This window comes from Erinaceus europaeus, chromosome 17, assembly GCF_950295315.1.
Source record: "Erinaceus europaeus chromosome 17, mEriEur2.1, whole genome shotgun sequence".
NCBI lineage: Eukaryota > Metazoa > Chordata > Mammalia > Eulipotyphla > Erinaceidae > Erinaceus > Erinaceus europaeus.
Window position 1 is genome coordinate 62,630,170 of NC_080178.1, and position 17,545 is coordinate 62,647,714.

Consider the following 17,545-nt stretch of genomic DNA (forward strand, 5'->3'; position numbering starts at 1 on the left):
CGCACCAGAACTCTCCCAATATCACGGCACTTTCACAATGCTGGGGTTAAATCCCTAGATTCACGGATAAGGTTCAGTTCCTCGACATCCTTAGCAACACTTGTGCAACATTCATTTTCAATGGCTTAAGTCTCATGCTCTCTTCATTCAACTCTCAAGCTCTACTTTTACTACAATCATCACATTTAGCCTGGAAAACAAGTCTGGTAAGCCATTTTATGAACCATTCTTTACTAAGTGACTATTTGATTCTTTAATTTTATTCAGGTCCTCCCCTTTCAAATACTATTACTTTCAATCACAGCACTATTACTCTCAGCCCAATTATAATCATTGACTTTTTTTTTTTTTTTAAACCAGAGCATTGCTCAACTTGGTTTATGGTGGTGCAGGGGACTGAACTTGGGACTTTGGAATCTCAAGCATGAGAATCTCTTTGCATAACCATTCTGCTATCTACCCCTGTACCATTTTACTTCTTTTTTTTTAATATTTATTTATTTATTCCCTTTTGTTGCCCTTGTTGTTTTATTGTTGTAGTTATTATTGTTGTTGTTGTTGTTGGATAGGACAGAGAGAAATGGAGAGAGGGGGAGAGAAAGACAGACACCTGCAGACCTGCTTCACCGCCTGTGAAGCGACTCCCCTGCAGGTGGGGAGCTGGGGTTCGAACCGGGATCCTTATGCCGGTCCTTGTGCTTTGCGCCAACCATTTTGCTTCTTAAAGATTTATTTATAAGAGGGGTGAAGGGGGGCAGGTGGTAGCGCACATAGTACAAAGTGCAAGGATCTCAGTTCGAGCCCCCAGCTCCCCACGTGCAGGGGTGTCACTACACAGGCAGGACTGCAGATGTCTCTCTTTCATCCTCTCTATCTGCCCCATCTCTCTCAATTTCTCTCTGTCCTCTCCAATAAAAAAAAAAAGAGTGGAGAGAGAACCTGAGCATCACTCTTGGACATGTGATTCCCAGGACCCAACTCAGATCCCCACACTTGAGAGCACACATTACCCACCACACCACATCCAGGGTGACTCTTTTTTTCTATTGCATTTACTGTCTGTCTCTCCCAGTGAAATGTAAAGGCCACAAGGGCAATGATCTTGTTTGCATTTATTTTCACTATTGTATCACCAGTGAATGATAGTGCCAAGTACTTAGGAGGTACTCAATAGATTCTAAATAGAGGCTAGAAAGTGTCTACTTCTATAGTTTGATTTTCTTACAATTAGCAAATGCCTGCGTGTTTTGTGCATATTATAGTAAGAGGAACTTTAAGATGCACTGTTTTTGAAGGCTACAAACATGTAAAGTAACAGCAAGTAAACAAGGACCACTCATCCAAGTTGCCAGAAACAACGCAAGTGACGAGGTACCGGGACTAGACTCAGCCGTGCAGACTAGTGACATGAATCAGCACCGTCTATTTCACAGGAGGAGGAAGCCCACTTTGAGTGTACTATGCCTGTAATAATGCAATCTTATGGGAGTCGGGCGGTAGCGCAGCGGGTTAAGTGCACACGGCGCCAAGCTCAAAGACCAGCGTAAGGATCCCGGTTCGAGCCTCCGGCTCCCCACCTGCAGGGGAGTCGATTCACAGGTGGTGAAGCAGGTCTGCAGGTGTCTGTCCTTCTCTCCCCCTCTGTCTTCCCCTCCTCTCTCCATTTCTTTCTGTCTTATCCAACAATGACGACATCAATAATAACAACTACAACAATAAAAAACAAGGGCAACAAAAGGGAAAATAAATATCCTTTTAAAAAATAATGCAATCATACTTCCCAATAACCTGAGAAAACCAAATTTCTCATATATTAAAATGTCTCGGAGTCGGGTGGTAGGGCAGCGGGTTAAGCGTATGTGGAGCAAAGTGCAAGGACTGGCATAAGGATCTCAGTTTGAGCCTCTGGCTCCCCACCTGCAGGGGAGTCACATCACAGGCAGTGAAGCAGGTCTGCAGGTGTCTGTCTTTCTCTCCCCCTCTCTCCATTTCTCTCTGTTCTATCCAACAAAGACAACTACAACAATAAAACAAGGGCAACAAAAGGGAATAAATAAAATATCTCAGAATACAAAAACATTCAAATGCTTTTTTTAAAAATTATTTATTTCCTTTTGTTGCCCTTGCTGTTTTATTGTTGTAGTCATTATTGGTATCATTGGATAGGACAAAGAGAAATGGAGAGGAGGGGAAGACAGAGAGGGGGAGAGAAAGACAGACACCTGCAGACCTGCTTCACCGCCTGTGAAGTGACTCCCCTGCAGGGGGGGAGCCGGGGGCTCGAACCGGGATCTTACATGGGTCCTTGCGCTTTGTGCCACCTGCACTGAATCCGCTGCGCTACAGCCCGATTCCCATTCAGGATGCTTTTTATGGCAAATTAAAAACTATCACCCAACCCCTTCTCCAACCACCAAATTGACCACCATGGAAAAGGAGAACTCTGACAAATTTTGTTTGCATTGGCATGAAATAAAATGCTTTCCCACAATATCCCTGATGATTGGAGAAAGTGTTCCACAATTGCCAATGGTCTCTGCATCTTCCTGGCATTCTGCCACATGCCCTCAGATGTGTATGAGAAACATGAAAACACCTGACTACTGATTCTTCCCATAAGAAATTTTTGTTTTTAGTAAAGGATATTTTGCTTTCTCAGAAAACAAGTATTTTTTTTATATTTACTTATTCCCTTTTGTTACCATTTTTTTGTTGTTGTAGTTGTAGTTGTTGATGTCGTTGTTGGATAGGACAGAGAGAAATAGAGATGGGGAAGACGGGGGGGGGGGGGAGTGGAGAGAAAGACAGACACCTGCAGACCTGCTTCACCTACCCGTAACCCGCTGCGCTACTGCCCAACTCCCAAAAACAAGTATGCTTTTAAAAGATCATCATTATTATTTTTAATGAGACATAGATAAGAGCACTGCTCAGTTCTGGTTTATTCTGGTGCTAGGGTTGAACCTGGGAGCTCAGTCTCAGGCATAAAAGTCTGTTGCAGAACCATTACGCCATCTCCCTCAGTCCTCTGGAAGTATTTCTAAATTGTCATTACTCCCTAGGTTCTTTTAATTCACACTGAGGTTTAGTAGTTCATTACTATAAGTAATCTATGAAAAGACTAAGGAAATGGCTCAACTAGTAAAACAATGGACTTGCATGCCAAGGCTCTGTGTCCCATCCCCAGGACCACATTTATCAGAACTGTGCTCTGGCTTTTCTCACAAGAATCCCTCCCCCACACACACAATCCTCACATGTGTAGTAAATAAAATTTTTAAAAAGAGAACTAAAGGGAGCCGGGCAGTAGCGCAGCAGGTTAAGCGCACGTGGCGCAAAGCGCAAGGACCAGCTAAGGATCCTGGTTCGAGTCCCTGGCTCCCCACCTGCAGGGGAGTCGCTTCACAGGCATTGAAGCAGTTCTGCAGGTGTCTTTCTCTCCCCCTCTCCATTTCTCTCTGTCCTATCCAACAACGATGACATCAATAACAACAATAACTACAACAACAATGAAAAACAAGGACAAAAAAAGGTGAAAAAAAAAAAAAAAATATATATATATATATATATATATATATATAAAAGAGAGAACTAAAGGACAGCACAAAGATTTGCTTTGCGGCCCTCTGGGAGGCAGGAATGACCACAGCAGGTAAACTGACCTCAATCAAGGTTTGCTAACCTCAACACTACCACCATCTAATCAGGCAGGCAGCTTCCCTCTAGTTTAATCATCTACTTCCAAGAACCCTATGAAACAAATATATAATTATTTTATTTTATTGCCACCAGGGTATTTGCTGAGCTCGGTTCCTATGCAACAAATTTATTGTTCCTGGTAGTCCCCCCAGACCCTTATTTTTTTATTTTTACTGATAGAAACAGAGAGAGGATGGGGTGGGGGGAGCCGGGAAGGAGGGAGAGACAGAGAGAGACCTGCAGCACTGCTTCACCATTTGTGAAGATTCCTCCCTCTGCAGATAGGGACCTAAAGTTTGAACCAGGGTCCTTGCTCATGGTGATTTGTGCACTCTGTTTGAGATGTGCTATCACCTGGCCTCTTAATTCTCTTTTCAAAGTAAGAAATGAAAATACAAGCAGAAAACCACTACCCAATAGATCTAAACTGCACCCAGCTCACACACAAAATCCATTGTTTTAACTGTCTACTTTCATTAATTATTCAGCAGACTTCAAATTTATGTTAGTAGGTTGGATGCTACGTGGTAGCATTCTGACTAAGTAAAAACAGAACAAAGGGGCTTTCACCTGGACACTCTACATTATTAGTCAAAGAAAGGTAAGAACATGCTTACTCATAGCAGCTTTCCCAAAAAAATTGCTCATCACATTCACTTTCCCTGGTGCCTTGCTGCCTGCCGAAGATGCCTAAAAACACAGACAAGAAGACACATAAGGCTTTTTTTTTTCCTAGAGTTTAAGCTGTTCAAGTTGCCATGATCAAAAACTCTAATAAGAACAGAGCATAGTTTTGTGGTACTGTCTCTATTTAACCATGCCAGAATGGGGTGTGTGCCCATTAGATACAAGAACAAATCCAGATGAATCAGTATCCAGTAGTAATCGTCAAAGCTTCTCATAGTTCTTACAGAATTATTACATGTGAATGTACCCAGATTATACTTAAATACGCAAGAATTAATAGGGGGAGAGAAAGACTGCTTGTGAAGCAACTCTTCTGCAGGCGGGGAGCTGGGGCCTCAAACCGGGATCCCTGTCCTTGCGCTTTGCACCACCTGCGCTTAACCCGCTTTGCTACCGCCCGACTCCCGTTTGTTTTAGTAGTATCTTAATGATGCCTTTCTGAAGCTGATAAATTTTAGGTGAACATAAAAAAATCAGGGAAGCAAAAGAAAGCAAGTGAAACTATAATGAGAGTATTAAGTATTATAGGAAGGCAGGCACACAGCAAAACTCAGAATGGAAGATGTTCCCAAACTGACACATTGCTGATACTCAATCCTTCATACTTCAGAGGAGAATCAAGACTTGAAGAGAAGCATTTTTCAAAGAAAAAAAGAACTGTTTTAGATGAGACTATCAAAAGAGTGAAACTGAAGTAAAAAATTAGATCTAAATATCAGAACCTTATATTAAACTATTACCACTAGAACTGTTAATGCTTTTCTAGTTACTCATTCTGACCTGGTAAGTCATAACTTTAAAGAAAATTTACACTTGGGGACTGGGTGGTGGCTTCCATTACTGTGCACAAGGACCCAGATTCAAGCCTCCAATCGCCAATTTGCAAGGGAAAGCTTCATAAGAAGTAAACGGCACTCCTCCCTCTCTCAAAACGGGAAAAAAATGGTCATCAAGAGCAATGGAGTTATGCAGGCACCAAGTCCTAACCCTGGTGGTAAATAAATAGAAGACTTACATTTGAGGGGGCTTTTTGTTGTTGTTGTGTTTTGTTTTTACCAGAGCACTACTCAGCCCTCCCTGGCTAATAGTGGTATGGGGGACTAAACCTGGGACTTTGGAGCCTCAGGCATGAGAGTCATTTTGCATAACCATTATGCTGCTTTCTCAACCTAGAACCTAGAAGACTTACATTTGTTAGCTCTTTAGCCTCTGTTTTGGTTTCTTTGTTGGTATCCTGGGTCTTAGAAGCAGCTTTAGAGGCAAACATTCCCATAATTCCTTTGGGCTGCTGGGAAACTTGCTTGGAAGTAGGTGGGCCGTGACCATTGGTGCTCAGCTCATGATTGGTATCGCTTGATACCTGAAGATTTGCCTGCTCAAACTTTTCAGAAGATGATTCAACAGGGGCTCTGGGGACTGCAGCTGCACACTTGATGGCACTAAACCTGAGGACAGGAATGTTACATTAAATCAATGTCAAACCTTGCCAACTCTTTTCTTTCACATAGCCCTTTCTGATCCTAATACTGTAAGATTATACAATGTTAGAACTAGAATGATTTCAGAAATTACTAATGTAATGGAGACAATTAAGCAAGTATTTGAGAGGTGACCTGCTCAAAGATATGCCTCTAGTTAGTAAGAGAACCACTATAAGCATATTGAGTGTTGTTTTCAGAAACACATCCTAATTCAAAACAGTAAGAACATACCATAGGTCAGGATAAAGCTTAGCCAATAGAACACACATTACCATGTTTAAGGATTCAGGTTCAAGTCCCTGTTAGCACATGCAAGCACCATGCACAGAAGCTTCATGAGCAGTAGAGCAATTATTTCTTCTTCTCTGCCTCTGACAATGAAAGGGGAGAGGGGAAGGAAGAGTCTACCAGGAGCAGTGGAATGTCTCTCTCGCTCTCTCGCTCTCTCTCTCTCTCACACACACACACACACACACACACACACACACACAAAAAAAGACCCTAGAAGGAAGAGTCTACCAGGAGCAGTGGAATCTCACACACACACACACACACACACACACACACACACACACACCAGAAGAAAAAAAAATTGAACAAAATTCCATTCGCCTGTGGAATATATAACAGTTTGTTATAGCAGAGGCTCTGAGGTGCCAGATTCAATCCCTGTCACCACCACAAGCCAGAGCTGATCAATGCTCTGGTTAAAATACAAACAAATTAAAAAACAAACATCAAGACCATAGTAAAACAAAAGACCAACTACTAATGAATTCACCACTCTTTGGAAACTAAATGGTTCTCCCTTCTTTTTAATGAGCTTACAGGGCTAGGTATGCAATAAGTTATTGACTGAGTGAAAAATGAAGGGATTTGAATATTAGCAGATTTTCTGGCAACTTTCCTGGTCAGAGCAGATGATGCTTTAGAATACAGAAGCTGGGAACAGTCACTGGCTCCTGTAACCACTTTGCAGTCATTTGTTAATAATTTCTAATATCATCAACTAATAGTACCAGACAGGTAGTCCCAGAGCCAAGTGAAGAAAATTACAAGTTTGCATGGCATATTCAAGAAAAGACTATTTTCTCCTTTCATTATTATGTATGTGCCTGTCTCACAAGTCTAGAATGTCCTCCTCCACACTATAAATTGATCCAGCTTGTTCAATAGGTTGTACTTAAAGCAAAGTTCCCCTACTTTTCCTAACAAAGAACAATTATTTCCCCATGTCTTTTGCTACTAGGGTGTATGTAAAAACTCATACAAAATAGGGAAGTGTTGATATTTATGTTGAAAGAATAAATATATAAGCCACTGAAAGGCTTCTGGCTTCTTCCCTCCTTTAGTGCATTACTTCAACTCAAGGCTGGAGAAAGGAGAAGCCAAGAAACTACATGGCACAGGACAGAAAATAGTCAATTGGTAGAGCTGGCAAGGCTGAAGTTCCCAGGTTTGATCCCTGGTACCACAGGTAGCAGAGTGGTGCTCTGGCTTCTTTCTCCCTCGTGAGAAACTCTAACATGTAATGAAATCAATCAGGGGAGAGGGAGAGGGAGGAAAAATTGTGGTAACGGAGGGAGTGACTACAATGCAATTTCAAGATGAACTGCTAAAATAACTGACCTTAGAAGAGATCTCTGGTGGCCCAGGAAGTGGCGCAGTGATAAAGCTTTGGACTCTCAAGCATGAGATCCTGAGTTTGATCCCTGGCAGCACATGTGCCAGAGTGATGTCGGGTTCTTTCTCTCTCCTCCTATCTTTTTCATTAATAAATAAATAAAATCTTTAAAAAAAAAAAAGATCTCTGATGACTGAATTTCTGAAACCTTTCACTGACTTGCTATGGCCCACACCAGAAAGCCCCACATAAACGCTGATGGTGCATCAGTTAAGAGCAGATGGAAATCACTGACTTTCACTCACTGCTTTTTCTCTTTGGACCTGCAAGGCCTACATCTTTCATTGCCAGCATCTAGAGTTGGTCCCAAGATACTCTTTTTTCCCAATTTGGTCAACATTCTACACCTTAGGGTCAGGACCAGAAATTGGCAATGAGAAAGAAACCTGGCTGGGAAGATATCTGAACAGAGAAGAATCTCTGTTGAAGCCTAAGATTTCAACTTTCTTCCTGTCACAATACTTCTTACAACTCATGAAACAAGAAGTCAGATCTCAGAAGGTCCATATTTCTCAGGAATGAACACAAATCTCTTTATTTGGAAGTAAAGCTTCATTAAATTTCATTAAAATACTTCCTATTACATGTCTCTTTGCCATGTTATTTTAGCAGTCCCTGTGAGGATTTCATTTTGAACTTCTGTATTGTTTACTTGCTAGATATGACAGAACTGACTCTTAGCTTGGCATGTTACATGACTAGAATTTAATAGATTATTTTTGAAATTGCATAGTGATATAGTTTATATAAAGTTAATCAGGGTGTATGATCCAGGAGGTGGTGCAGTGGGTAAAGCACTGGACTCTCAACCAAGTTCAATCCCTGGCAGCACATGTACCAGAGTGATGTCTGGCTTTCTCTCCTCCTATCTTTCTCATGAATAAGTAAAATCTTAAAATAAAAGTTAATCAGGGTGTTATCATTTTCTTATAATTCTTTCCTAAAAAAATACCAGACTTGAAGCCTAGGAGGTAGCAGAGTGGATAGTAGAGTGGGCTCTTGGGCATTTGGTCCCAGGTTTGATTTCTAGTATGTGACAGAATAATGCTCTGGTTATCTTTCTCCTCTTTCTCACTCATAATCTTAAAAATACCTCAGCTATTTTTTTTTTAATAATAATGAAGAAACTTGCAAATTATTACTCTTTGGCTATACAATTATATTTATTTATCAAACATTTGCTTATCAAACATGCCTGCTGTACTCAGTGTTTTGAATTAAAAAACATCTGTATCATTAACTTTTGTTTACTGAATGCTTCTATTTTGCCTGGTACTACACTTCAGGTCTGTAGTCTCTTCTCAAGGAAGTCACAAACTATTGCCTATTGAGCAATTGCCTCTATTGCTCCTTAAGCACTCAGCTCTATCAACTGCTAGCCTTTCTCCCCCAGATCTTCAGCCATCAGCCATAGCCTGTTATGATTCTCTTCTGACCTCTCTTCAACATCACAGCCAGAGTGATCTTGCTATAAGATCATTTATCTGCTGAAAGAAATCTTGAGTGGTCCCACAGTACTCAGAATAAAGTGTAGCCCCCTTAATAACACAGTCGCCAGAAACTCTCACTTCTCTTCCGGTCTTGTATCATCATTTCCTACATCACATTCTCAAGTTCTAGCTATAAAAGAAATGTGGTTCTGCCTTTTACATTGCTGGTGGGAATGTAAATTGGTACAGCCTCTGTGGAGAGCAGTCTGGAAAACTCTCACAAGGCTAGACATGGACCTCCCATATGATCCAGTAATTCCTCTCCTGGGGTTATACCCCAAGGACTCCATAACACCCAACCAAAAAGAGGTGTCTACTCCTATGTTCATAGCAGCACAATTCATAATAGCTAAAACCTGGAAGCAACCCAGGTGCCCAACAACAGATGAGTGGCTGAGAAAGCTGTGGTATATATACACAATGGAATACTATGCAGCTATCAAGAACAATGAACCCACCTTCGCTGACCCATCTTGGACAGAGCTAGAAGGAATTATGTTAAGTGAGCTAAGTCAGAAAGATAAAGATGAGTATGGGATGATCCCACTCATCAACAAAAGTTGAGTAAGAAGATCTGAAAGGGAAACTAAAAGCAGGACCTGACCAAATTGTAAGTAGGGCACCAAAGTAAAAACCCTGTGGTGAGGAGTAGACATGCAGCTTCCTGGGACAGTGGGGGGTGGGAGTGGGTGGGAGGGATGGGTCACAGTCTTTTGGTGGTGGGAATGGTGTTTATGTATACTCCTAGTAAAATGTAGTCATATAAATCACCAGTTAATATGAGGGGGGGAAAATTAATTGTATGTCTCGAAGTTTTTCAAAACACAATCTTTTCAATATATAGGCTGTGTAAGTGATATGTAGACTCTCTCAAAAGCCTAGACCAAGTAGATCAGAAGCAACCAATAGCACAGCTATATACAAGATACTGGGTACAGCAAACCCTAACAAAAGGACTTTTCAAAGTTAACCCAATTACCAAATAATGTGATGATAACATTAACTATCGATTGTCTTTTTGAACCCTAAGACAGCAGGAACCTCACATCTCCACTATGGAGCCTCTACTTCCTCCAGTCCTGGAACCATTGGATAGGGCCCACTTTCCCGTATGCCTCTCCCAATCCATATCAAATAATATTGCATCTGCCGATCACAACCTAACCAACACAACGATTGCCACCTCAACATGCTTCACTTCAGACTGTGTCCAGAGACTTCACGTGTGGAATGACAACCCTTCAACTCCATTACTCGGGTGAGACCTTTCCTTTCATAGTATACTCTAATTTCATCTCAGGTGGTTCACTTTCTAACAAAGTCCCAAAACCTAGATATACACCAGTTTCTGTGAGAGAAAGCATATGTTCACACGTATCCGTAAACTACTGCAAAATATATGCCTGAAAGCAGAAGTGCACTAGAGTTTGCAGTGAGTACCTCCCTAACACTTCCTCTCCTCTATTCCAAGCTTTGGGTCCATGATTGCTCAACAATTTGTTTGGCTTCGTATGTTAACTCTCTTTTCAGTCACCAGGTTCCAGATGTCATCAGGATGCCGGCCAGGCTTCCCTAGACTGAAGACCCCACAAATGTGTCCTGGAGCTCCGCTTCCCCAGAGACCCACCCTACTAGGGAAAGAGAGAGGCAGACTGGGAGTATGGACCGACCAGTCAACGCCCATGTTGAGCGGGGAAGCAATTACAGAAGCCAGACCTTCTACCTTCTGCAACCCACAATGACCCTGGGTCCATGCTCCCAGAGGGATAGAGAATGGGAAAGCTATTAGGGGACAGGGTGGGTAATGGAGATTGGGTGGTGGGAATTGTGTGGAACTGTACCCCTCCTACCCTATGGTTTTGTTAATTAATCCTTTCTTAAATAAAAAAATAAAAATTAAAAAAAAAAGAAATGTGGTTCTGTAAGAGGAATGTGCTTTCTCTCAGTTTTGTCCTTACATCTCATACTTCCATTGACTATCAGGTAGCGGGTACTATTCAACTCTAGAGTGTTAGAGGTACACTTCAAATCTTTGCTTAATTTAATACCTGTTAAGGTAGCAAGTCTTCTTTGGGAACTGACCAAAACGCTCAATATGACACCACAAAGTAGGCATTATTACATCTAACTTTAAGATGAAGAAATCAAAGCTTAAAAAGTTTAAGTAATTTGCCTTAAGTCTGAGGGTCATTAAGCAACAAAGTTCCTAACCATCAATTTCTAAAACCTATATGCACTACAGTCCATTACCTATGTCAGGAAGGATACAAAAGATCAACCAGATCTCATCCTGGCCAAGGAAGATCAAGAAAAAGTTGTTTTGAGATGGAAGGTAGACAGGTATCAAATTAGGCATAGGTTTCTGGAAGACAACATTTGAACTGGTTGTTGAGGATTTGGAGAAGTGGAGACCGGGGCAAGGGAGTAAGGAGGGGGCATGACAAACATTTCTAAAGCGGTGACAGGATAAATAGATGAGAAAGAGATTTATGGGGAGTCCACTGGGGCTTTCTGTATGGTTGTGGCTGCTATTTTTCACCTTATGATGTACTAATAAAACCAGGCATGTGTCTAACTGCAAGATAAATGGGGTTTTACTAGACTTGGCACTCACTCTTAAGAGGCAGCCACTGTGTAAACATCTTACAAAATCAATCTGTAAAGAAGTCCACAAGGAACATTAAGGAGCTCACTTGCTGCAGTTCTGCAAGTTGCTTTTAAGGATGTCATAGTCGGTATTGAACAGAGGCCCACTGTCCTTTAGCATGGCTTTCTGGATGCTGTACACATGGATGCTGGCAGTCACAGCTAGCTTGGACTTCACTGCTACAAGTCAACAGGAAAAGCAGTCTGTTAATACACAAACTTCATAGCATGTAGGAACTTTAACAAGAACCCTTCTGCATTAAAACCATTTGCAATCTGTCCAAAAAACTCTAAAAGGCCAAACAGCTACATATACAGTTAACATCAACTCTTCTGTCTGCAACGGGACATTATGACAACGTAGGTGGTGATGAGTCAGTTCTAGGGACAGCACCTGTGAGGGGATCACTCATCTAGCGGACACTCAGTAAATATTAATCGATGACTGATGATGGCTCTGATGTTCTTTCTTTTTCAGTCAGAGAAGAATCTTCCTTATACATATAATTAAAAGGAATAAATCATTACTATCTGAAGATTCATTTCTGTGATTCAATTTTAGAGAAAACAACTGTAACAAACTTACTAACTATATTAAGTCTGCAAAGAAAAAACACACAAGAGCATCATGAGAAAAAAAAAAAAGAAAATGAACCCATAAGGGAGGGGACTGTGTCTAACTTGTCCCATGTCCCTAATGCCCAGCAAAAGGCTTGTTGAAGAAGAGAAACTCAATCTATAGTCTATTAAATAGATTTGGTTTTGCCTAGTGCTGTGGGAAATTAGAAAGGAAAATCAGAGTATCTCCACCAATCACAGCTACTTCAAAGTAAATTTGTAAGAAATGACTCCATAGGCAGAAGTCTTTATGTACAAAGTATGACAGTACAGAGTTTGTCTTTAGACACAGACCTGAGCTAATATGGACTCCTACAATTTACTTTGAATTGAGGTGGCGCAGTAGATAAAGCATTGGATTCTCAAGCATGAGGTCCTGAGTTCAATCCCTGGCAGCACATGTACCAGAGTGATGTCTGGTTCTTTCTCTATCTTTCTCATGAATAAATTCTTTAAAAAAAAAAAAAAAGAAGACAAAAACAAAAAACCCCAAATTCCTTTGAACTGGATTTTGAAAACAGAACAGTAACATTAAAACTCTCGAAATAAGCGACAAATTTAAAAGCTTTATCAAATCTTTCTGACATAGGAAAACCATTCTTTAAATTTCATCCTTAAAAAGCTATTATTGGGGGCTGGGTGGGGGCGCAGCTGGTTGAGTGCACAAGTTACAGTATGCATGGTCCCAGGTTCAAGTCCCCAGTCCCCTCTTGCAGGGGGAAGCTTCACAAGTGGTGAAGCAGTGTTGCAAGTGTCTCTCTCCCTCTCTATCACCCCCTTCCCTCTCGATTTATGGCTGTGCCTATCCAATAAATAAAGATTAAGAAAGCTTTTTTAAAAAGCTATTATTGAACCACAACACTGTATTTAAAAAGTAGTCTTTTTCCAGTGATGAGATGTTTCATATGGCATTCATTTCATCACAGCCTTTGCATGTCTATCAAAAGGTTTGAAATAATGTTGATAAATATGCTTACTAATAATCACCAGCTCTTGGTGGTAAAAATAGGAAACAGGTGTAATATCACTTTTACCATATTTCAGAAACTATATACACACATTAAGAGGCAAATTAAAAAAAAAAAATCGGGAGTCAGGCTATAGCACAGCAGGTTAGCGCAGGTGGCGCAAAGCGCAAGGACCAATGTAAGGATCCCGGGTTCAAGCCCCCGGCTCCCCATCTGCAGGGGAGTCGCTTCACAGGCAGTAAAGCAGGTCTGCAGGTGTCTGTCTGTCTTTCTCTCCCCCTCTGTCTTCCCCCATCTTTCTCCATTTCTCTCTGTCCTATCCAACAATGACAACTACAACAATAAAACAAGGACAACAAAAGGGAATAAGTAAACATTTAAAAAATCATGCCTCCACTAATGTAAGAGAAGATCTTGCTCAAGGACTACTTACCCTCTAACTTGTCTTCTCTCACTACTGCAACCTTGTGGCACTGTAAGGAAACAGCACTGCATTAGCTTAAAGTAGCACAACTTGGAATTTTTTAATGTACTCAATAACTTCACTGAATTGGATGGAATTTATAAACATCAAGTTTTCCTGAAATTGTTACCATTTAATAGTCAAACCATGTTCAACTTGTTTACTTTAAAACCTCTCTATTTAGTTAGGGAAAATGAATATAGACAGCAATACATTTTGGGGGAAAAAAAATCAAATTAGTGGGAACAAAACTTTTAGTAAGTGGTGCAGAAAAATTACTGTATGGGGGCTGAGTGGTGGCACACCCAACTGAGCACACACATTATCAAGCCTGAGGACCCAGGTTCAAACCTCCAGCCCCTATCTGCAGGGGGAAACTTCAGGAGTAGGAAGTAGTACTATACTGCAGGTGTCTCCCATTATATCTACCTTCCTCCTCTTGATTTCTCTCTAGCTTATTAGATAAATAAAAATTTAAAAATATTACTGTATAATCACATGAAACCAGATAATCTGTTCCTCAGACAAAGCAACAGAATGAAGTCTAAATGAATTGACAAATGAAATGTCAAGAATGAAACCATGCAAGAACTAGGAGAAAATGATATAAATATGCATAAAATATAAATCTACTCATTTGTAAAATTGGAGCCAGAAATAGTTCACCAAGCATTGGACTTTCAGAAAAGTCCTAACACATTTTTGCATAGGAAAGTATGTCATGACTTTTCCAACAGCCCAGAAGATACCTGCATTGCCATGTGCTCAACCAGATTGAAGCCCTGGCACATGGGCAGTGTGCTGTGGCAAAGCTGTGAAGTCGCTCCCTCTATCTTCCTCTGAATGAAAAAGTGTTGAGGGCTGGGCGGTGGCACACACAGTTAAGCTTACATACTACCATGCGCAAGGACCTGGGTTTGAGCCCCAGCTCTCCACCTACAGAGGAGCCACTTGACAAGTGGTGAAGCAGGTCTGCAGGTTCCCTCTCACTCTCTGTATCCCCTTCCCTCTCGATTTCTCTGTTCTATCAAATAAAAACAAGAAAGAAAGGAAGGAAGGAAGGAAGGAAGGAAGGAAGAGAGAGAGAGAAGGAAAGAAAGGAAGGAATAGAGGGAGGAAGAAAGAGTAAGTGGCCCACAGCAGTGAAACCACATATCCGTGCAGCCGAGGGTGGTGGCTTAATGCTAGAGCACAGAACTTGCACGTGAAGAACTCAACTGTCAGTACCAGCACCACATACGCCAGAATGATGCTCTGGTGCTCTATCTAGCTCTTTAAACATTTTTTAAAAAAATAATATACATCATAATTCTAAACTTAGAATTTAATCACAAAAATTAAATTAACTTTTGGATAACAAAAAATAATTTAAACTTCAAATAAAGAACATGGACTGTGGTCTGGGAGGTGGCGCAGTGAATAAAGCATTGGACTCTCAAGCACGAGGTCCTGAGTTCAATCTCCAGCAGCACATGTACCCCAGTAATGTCTGGTTCTTTCTCTCCTCTCCTCCTTTCTCATTAATAAATAAAATATTTTTTAAAAAGAACATGAACAAATGATAAAGTCTAAGTTATATCACAAAGGGTTAAACTAAGTTTCTAAAATTGATAACGCAAAGACTAACAATCCTTTACAAAAACAGGCAAGTAGCAAATAGGATAAACATACTTATGTGTCAGTGACTGCACCATAAAGCATTAACCCCTTCAATAAAAAGATAAAATATAAACAGAGTTTACAGACAATGTTAATGATCCTGAAACATGACAGTGTGTGCCACGTAGAAGCTGGTGCTCTGGGGCCGGGTGGTGGTGCACCTGGTTGAGCGCACATGTTACAATGCGCAAGGACCCAGGTTGGAGCCCCCAGTCCCCACCTGCAGGGAGAAAGCTTTGTGATGGGTGAAGCAAGGCTGCAGGTGTCTTTTCTCCCTCACTATCACCCCTTTCTATCTTGATTTCTGGCTGTCTCTATCCAATCAATCAATAAATAAACATAAAAAAAGAAGAAACTGGGGCTCTCAGACATTGATGGTGGGAATGGAAAACGAGGTACTTGCCAACAGAAGCACATTTCCATGCAACTTCTAGAGGAATGTGACCTTAAAATGCAAACATGAACAAAATACATACTCTGGCTTTACTGCAGCACTATTTAATCGATTAAGATTGTAAATCACTAAAAATACTACCAAGAAGGTATATTTGTGGATACAGAATCACGAGGCTGGAGAATAAGGAGTGCTTCTGTAATTGCAATCAGTGATGCTGTAGGGCTGGAGAACAGCAAAGTGGTTAAGCAAAAATCATTCAGTGTCCAGCACCACCATAAGCCAGAGCTTTCTTTTCTTTTTTTTTTCCTTTTTTAAATTTTATTTTTCCTTTTGTTGCCCTTGTTTTTTATTGCTGTTGTAGTTATTATTGTTGTTATTATTGATACTGTCATTGTTAGGACAGAGAGAAATGGAGAGAGCAGAGGAAGACAGAGAGGGGGAGAGAAAGATAAGACACCTGCAGATCTGCTTCACCGCCTGTGAAGCGACGCCCCTGCTGGTGGGGAGCCGGGGGCTCGAACCGTATGCCGGTCCTTGTGCTTTGCGCCATGTGCGCTTAACCCACTGCGCTACCACCCGACTCCCCAGAGCTTTCTTTTTAATCCTAATTAAAACAATCAATCAAACAAAAAAAAAACATACAAAGTACAAGACAAGGTAGAAATATGAAAACTGTTAGCCCAATAAAAAAAGTGGGCAAATATCTATAACAGACACTTCTCTAAAGAAGACACAGATGGACCAAGTATATAACGAAATGCTCCATGGCATTTGTTACCAGAGAAATGCAAAATAAAACCTCACACCTTCAAAAATGGACTCTATATCAAAAGACTAGAAACAAAAAGTGTTAGGATGTGGAGAAAAGAGCTCTGGCACACTGTTGGTGGGAATTCAAACTGACACAGCCCCTATTGAAAGCATGGAGAGTTCTTAAATAAAAATGGAAATGCCACTTTAATGATGACTCTTTTGGTCACTACTAGGCCACCCCATCATCCGGGGCCCTTGTCAAGGAAGCCTGGGGTTCCCACAGAGACATGATGGGCCTAGGCCTTTAACAGATCCTTCTCACAATCACCATTCCTGGTCATCTCCATCAGGAACGGCATCGTGGACCCTTTTGTGGGCCTCTACTGGACCTTGCCCTCAAGGTGAAACAAAAATGGTATGGACTGCCCCACTCTCTGAAGGGAGCCTGGGCCAACACACTCTGCCACTCAAGAAGACTGGTCCTCAATTGGGTGCAGCCTAGAAGGTTCCTAGCTGTAACCATGGAATACGAGCTCAAGAATGCAGAGGTTACACAGGCTCCTATGTTGGGTCCATGGGTCCCAGATCAGATTGATGGGACCTACAGTTAAAGATATTTGTATACTTTTCCCATATTTGGGAGCTTACTCTCTGCCCTGATCCAGCTTTCTAGACCTATCTCCAACTCTGACACCATCGCCCCAGACAATACCTTTAGCCCACCTGAAAGTTAGCTGTTGGGCTCAGGCAAAAATTAGAAAAGTCATGGGCCCCCTGGAATATACCTAAAATAGACCTCCTAGGTCTTTCCAACATAAAGAACCCAACTCTCATCTACTATATTCTTACCTATAGATTCCTGATTATTAAACAAATTGTTCTGCTTTATTATCTTAATGCTTTTCAGCCATCAAGTTGCAGATGCTATCATGATGCCAACCTGAATTCCCTGGGCAGACAACCTCACCAATGTGTCCTGGAACCCCATCTCCCCAGGGCC

At 41.2% G+C, this 17,545-nt stretch overlaps 1 protein-coding gene across 2 annotated transcripts in view; it reads right to left on the minus strand.

Annotated features, from left to right (window-relative positions):
- POLD3 (DNA polymerase delta 3, accessory subunit) overlaps nucleotides 1-17,545 on the minus strand; it is a 42,330-nt gene that overhangs the window by 13,359 nt on the left and 11,426 nt on the right. For both annotated transcript variants that reach the window (XM_007520240.3, XM_060176836.1), the window contains 4 exons: nucleotides 13,707-13,746; nucleotides 11,735-11,867; nucleotides 5,576-5,831; nucleotides 4,317-4,389 (listed from right to left, as the gene is read on the minus strand). In XM_007520240.3, coding sequence (XP_007520302.1) covers nucleotides 4,317-4,389; nucleotides 5,576-5,831; nucleotides 11,735-11,867; nucleotides 13,707-13,746 — 502 coding nt within the window. The remainder of the gene's footprint in view (nucleotides 1-4,316; nucleotides 4,390-5,575; nucleotides 5,832-11,734; nucleotides 11,868-13,706; nucleotides 13,747-17,545) is intronic.